Source organism: Carlito syrichta, unplaced genomic scaffold (assembly GCF_000164805.1).
Source record: "Carlito syrichta isolate Samal-C Ts95f unplaced genomic scaffold, Tarsius_syrichta-2.0.1 Scaffold100660, whole genome shotgun sequence".
NCBI lineage: Eukaryota > Metazoa > Chordata > Mammalia > Primates > Tarsiidae > Carlito > Carlito syrichta.
This window is the reverse complement of record NW_007044756.1, coordinates 3,167-7,013: the sequence shown is the minus strand read 5'-3', so window position 1 is coordinate 7,013 and position 3,847 is coordinate 3,167. Positions and strand designations below refer to the sequence as shown.

The following is a 3,847-nucleotide window of genomic DNA, read 5'->3' as shown; positions in this document are numbered from 1 at the left end:
GGGGGGGGGGGCATGTTTGGGGTCTCCTGCCCTTCTGATTCCTCTTGGCCCTGATGTCTTTCCTCTAGGTCTTGGGGATTATCTTTGCCTGCTGCCTCGTGAAGAGCATCAGAAGTGGCTATGAGGTGATGTAGGGTCTGTTGTCTTCAAGCCCCTCATCTGAGGGAGTGGAGTCGTATCCTCCAAATTTTTCAATTAAATGGATTATTTTTTCAGACCCAAAAGAGAGATGGCCTTAAGTCTGTCTTAAAGAGCAACACGCGGCCCCTCCCCTTATCCACAGTCCCTGTCCTCTGGAATCTTGCTCTGTGTGAAAGGCAGGCTTCCTTGGGGGGACGTTTGGGAAGGAGGCTCTTGCTGAAGGTGCGGCTGGGCTGGCAGTGGGGGCAGTAGGGATGTGGAGAGGAAGCCGAGGTGCCTCCTGTCCCTGGTCTCGTGCTGCCAGGCCCACGCGGAACACTTGTGACGCCAGCCGCTGCAGACGTCAAAGCAACTCCCCATAAAGCTCTGCTCCACGGAGCCCATGCGTCTACCTTGGACATCTCCCTGGTCTTCTGCACACCTGAGGGTCCAGCAGCTCCCTCCCTGGACAGTCCTCAAGGGGTTCTGGCTGCTTTCAGGGTGGTGATGAGTTAGTTGCTGTGACACCTGTGGGGTCAGTGTCCCTCCTTCTTAACTTAGTAGAATTTAGGTGGATGTTGCCTTTCCTTCCATGGAAGGTACCCAGCCTGGCCCTGCCCCCTCATCATCACCTTCCCTCCTCCCTCAAGGAAAATTACAGGCTACTCCCAGGAGACAAAGAATTACCACCTTACTCCGGGCAGGAAATCAGGGAAATGTACTAAAGTGCCCTCTGGTGGCCGCTCCTGGAGGTGCAGCTTCAGTGGTCACCTACAGATGTGAGGTGGTTCCCTTGCGCCCCCCAGTGGTTGCCGGCTGTCTTGCAGGCACTAAACAGACGGGAGACCCGGAGTTTAGAGTCGTTAGCGCTTAAATGGGGTCCGCCTTCCCCTGGGGCAACTTCACTTCTGCCCACCTACTTAAAAAAAAATACACTTTTATCGAGTGTTTATTTTGCACCCAGCACCAGGCAGTACCAGGGCGGAGACAGAAATCAAAGTCCTTGCCCTTGAAAAACCACCTCTTGCTGGAAGGTTGGATTCAACACACTGCCTGAGTGGGCTTGGGAAGGACCCAGGTGAGAACAGCATCCACCAGGCAGGCTGGCAGGTAGGAAGCTGGCAGCCAGAGCAGCTTGGCATCCCAGCCTGGGCTGTAGCGGGTCCGGGGGTGACGGGCAGTCAGGCCGTGCTCCACACACTTGCTCACCTTGGTGAGGTCCGGGTCACAGATCAGGTTCATGATGCGCTGCTGCACTTTCAGGTCTGCAGCCCCGTGGGTGGTTGGGGTCAGTTTCCCTGCCCCGCTCCAGCCCATCCTAGGCTCTGTCTTCGGGGTTCTAGGGCTTCTTGGCCAGCGGTGGGAAGGACATTCTCAGAACCCTCCCCAGTGTGGAGAGCTGGCAGGTTCCCTGTGGCCTGAGCACTCTCCCGTGGCACCCCATTCGCTCTCACCCCCTCCCGACGGCTGACTTGGGCTGGGCTTCCTGGCCCTCATTTCCCTTCATGCACCCCTGTGTGGGCCCCACTACTTACACTTGGTGAGGAAGGCCTCCCCGTACTGAGCCTGTGTGGCTGGAGGTAGCCGCGCCCAGCAAGCCTGCAGGCCGTTCTCCAAACTCTCCAGGTTGGTCACAGGGGTTCGGAAGAAGCCAGGCTCCACGATGGAGACTCGTACCCCAAAATGAGCCACATCCCGTCTGGAGTGGGGGCAGAAGGAAGTTGCTGGCTGCTTATCACATAGGGTGAGGGAGCTGAGTATGTTATCACAGACCAGGGACAAGAGTCCTCACAGAAGGATGGTGTGATCCCTGCTGCCCTGGGGCAAGGGTGGCAGAGGATGGGTGGTATTTTGAAGGGCCAGATTGTATATTGCAGGCACTGCAGGCCAAGAGAGATAATGATGTTATAAGACACTTACATAACCATTTACAATGTAACCATATAAAAATATAAAACTCATGATTAGCTTGTAGGCAGCTGGCGGGATCTGGCTTGAGAACTGCAGTTGCCAATTCCTGGTCTAGAGAGACCCCGTCCTCTCCCTCCCCAAGCACAAGGTTGTGCACTGAGTGCTGGATGTGACAGGTGTAGATTGGTGTCTGCTGGCGGGAAAATCTGATGGGTTCTCAGGGTACATCTCACCGCCTGGCACAGATGTCAAACTCCAAATGTAAGGTATATGTTCCATGTGCCATCTGGAAAATTGAGGACTGATAGGGACAAAGTAGACATTGAAATGACTTGCTGAGGGAGGCTTTCTTAGGGGTACGCTCAGCTGAGGCGACTTATACTTCTGCCAAAACTCAGCCCCTACTCCTGTGGCCCTCATCACGTCTCCCATGGAACTTTATTTATTTATTTTGATTCGAAGTCTCACTCTGTTGCCCAGGCTGGAATACAGTGGCACGTTATGGTCACCACAGTCTCAACCTGCTGGGCTTAGGTGATCCTTCCACCTTTGCCTTCCAGGTAGCTGGAACTAAAGGCGTGCACCAGGTTGCTGTAATTTTTTGATTTATTGTAGAGACGAGGTCTTGCCATGTTGTTCAATCTGGTCTGGAACCCCTGGACTCAGGCAATCCTCTTGTCTTCATCTCCCAAAGTGCTGGTATTATAGGTGTGAGCTGCCATGCCTGGCCAGAACTTTAAACATTATTGTCTAAATATGAGGCGCAGAGACAGGCATAGTGCCTCACACCTGTAATCTCAGCACTTTGGGAGGCGGGGGCGGGAGGATCACTTGAGCCCCGGAGTTTGAGACCAGCCGGGACAACATAGTGAGTTCCCATTTCTGTAAAGAAAAAACAAGTCAGGCGTGATGGTGTGGTGTGCCTGTAGTCCCAGCTACTCAGGAGGCTGATATGCGAGGATCGCTTGAGCCCAGGAGTTCAAGACTGCAGTGAGCTGTGATTGCACCACTGCACTCACTCCAGCCTGAGGTGACAGTGAGACTCAGTCCTAAAAATAAGTAAATAAGTAATAAAGAGGGGCAGTAAAACACAGTGGCCAGGCTCTACAGGCAAGTGGCACTTCTGCTGACTAGCTGTGTGTTAATGCCTACCCTCACAGGGCTGTTGGGAGAATTAAATGGGTAAATGTTATGTAAAGCTACTAGCACTATAATACTTAGTAGTAGTTTGTTTCCCTACAGGTAATTAGGATTGGAGGCTTTTTTGAGCGTCTACTGTGTGCCAGGCACTTCTGGGTCCTTACACATAACTCATTTCACTCGTAACACCCATGAGGCAGGCCTTCTCATCCCATTTTTTTTTTTGAGTCAAGTCTCACTCTGTTGCCCAAGCTGGAGTGCAGTGGCACAATCACGGCTCACCATAGCCTCAACTTCCTGGGCTCAGGCAATCCTTCTGCCTCAGCCTCCCAAGTAGCTGGGACTATAAATGCATACCACCATGCCTGGCTAATTTTTTTTGTTTGTTTGTTTTAATAGAGATGAGGTCTCACTATGTTGCCCAGGCTGGTCTCAACTCCTGGGTTCAAGCAGCTCTCAACGTGATGGGATTATAGGTCTGACCCACTATGCCTGGCCCTCACTCTAATATGTACTTAAAACCGGTAAAGAGAAGTGATCTAGCAGGGCTGGGCGGCTCAGCCTGTAATCCCACGCTTTGGGAGGCTGAGGTGAGTGGATTGCTTGAGCCCACGGCTTCGAGACCCGCCTGGGCAACTTGGCGAGACCTCATCTCTACGATAAATCAAAAATTAGC

At 52.8% G+C, this 3,847-nt stretch overlaps 2 protein-coding genes across 4 annotated transcripts in view; one reads left to right on the top strand and one right to left on the bottom strand.

Moving 5' to 3' along the window:
- CD63 (CD63 molecule) overlaps window positions 1-228 on the top strand; it is a 2,498-nt gene extending 2,270 nt beyond the window's left edge. For both annotated transcript variants that reach the window (XM_008064436.1, XM_021715496.1), the window contains exon 7: window positions 69-228. In XM_008064436.1, coding sequence (XP_008062627.1) covers window positions 69-134 — 66 coding nt within the window. In that variant the 3' untranslated portion in view covers window positions 135-228. The remainder of the gene's footprint in view (window positions 1-68) is intronic.
- Window positions 229-1,014: 786 nt separating this feature from the next.
- The window catches only part of RDH5 (retinol dehydrogenase 5), a 5,202-nt gene continuing 2,369 nt past the window's right edge, over window positions 1,015-3,847 (bottom strand). For both annotated transcript variants that reach the window (XM_008064427.2, XM_021715494.1), the window contains exons 4-5: window positions 1,656-1,819; window positions 1,015-1,385 (exon numbers count right to left, since the gene is read on the bottom strand). In XM_008064427.2, coding sequence (XP_008062618.1) covers window positions 1,162-1,385; window positions 1,656-1,819 — 388 coding nt within the window. In that variant the 3' untranslated portion in view covers window positions 1,015-1,161. The remainder of the gene's footprint in view (window positions 1,386-1,655; window positions 1,820-3,847) is intronic.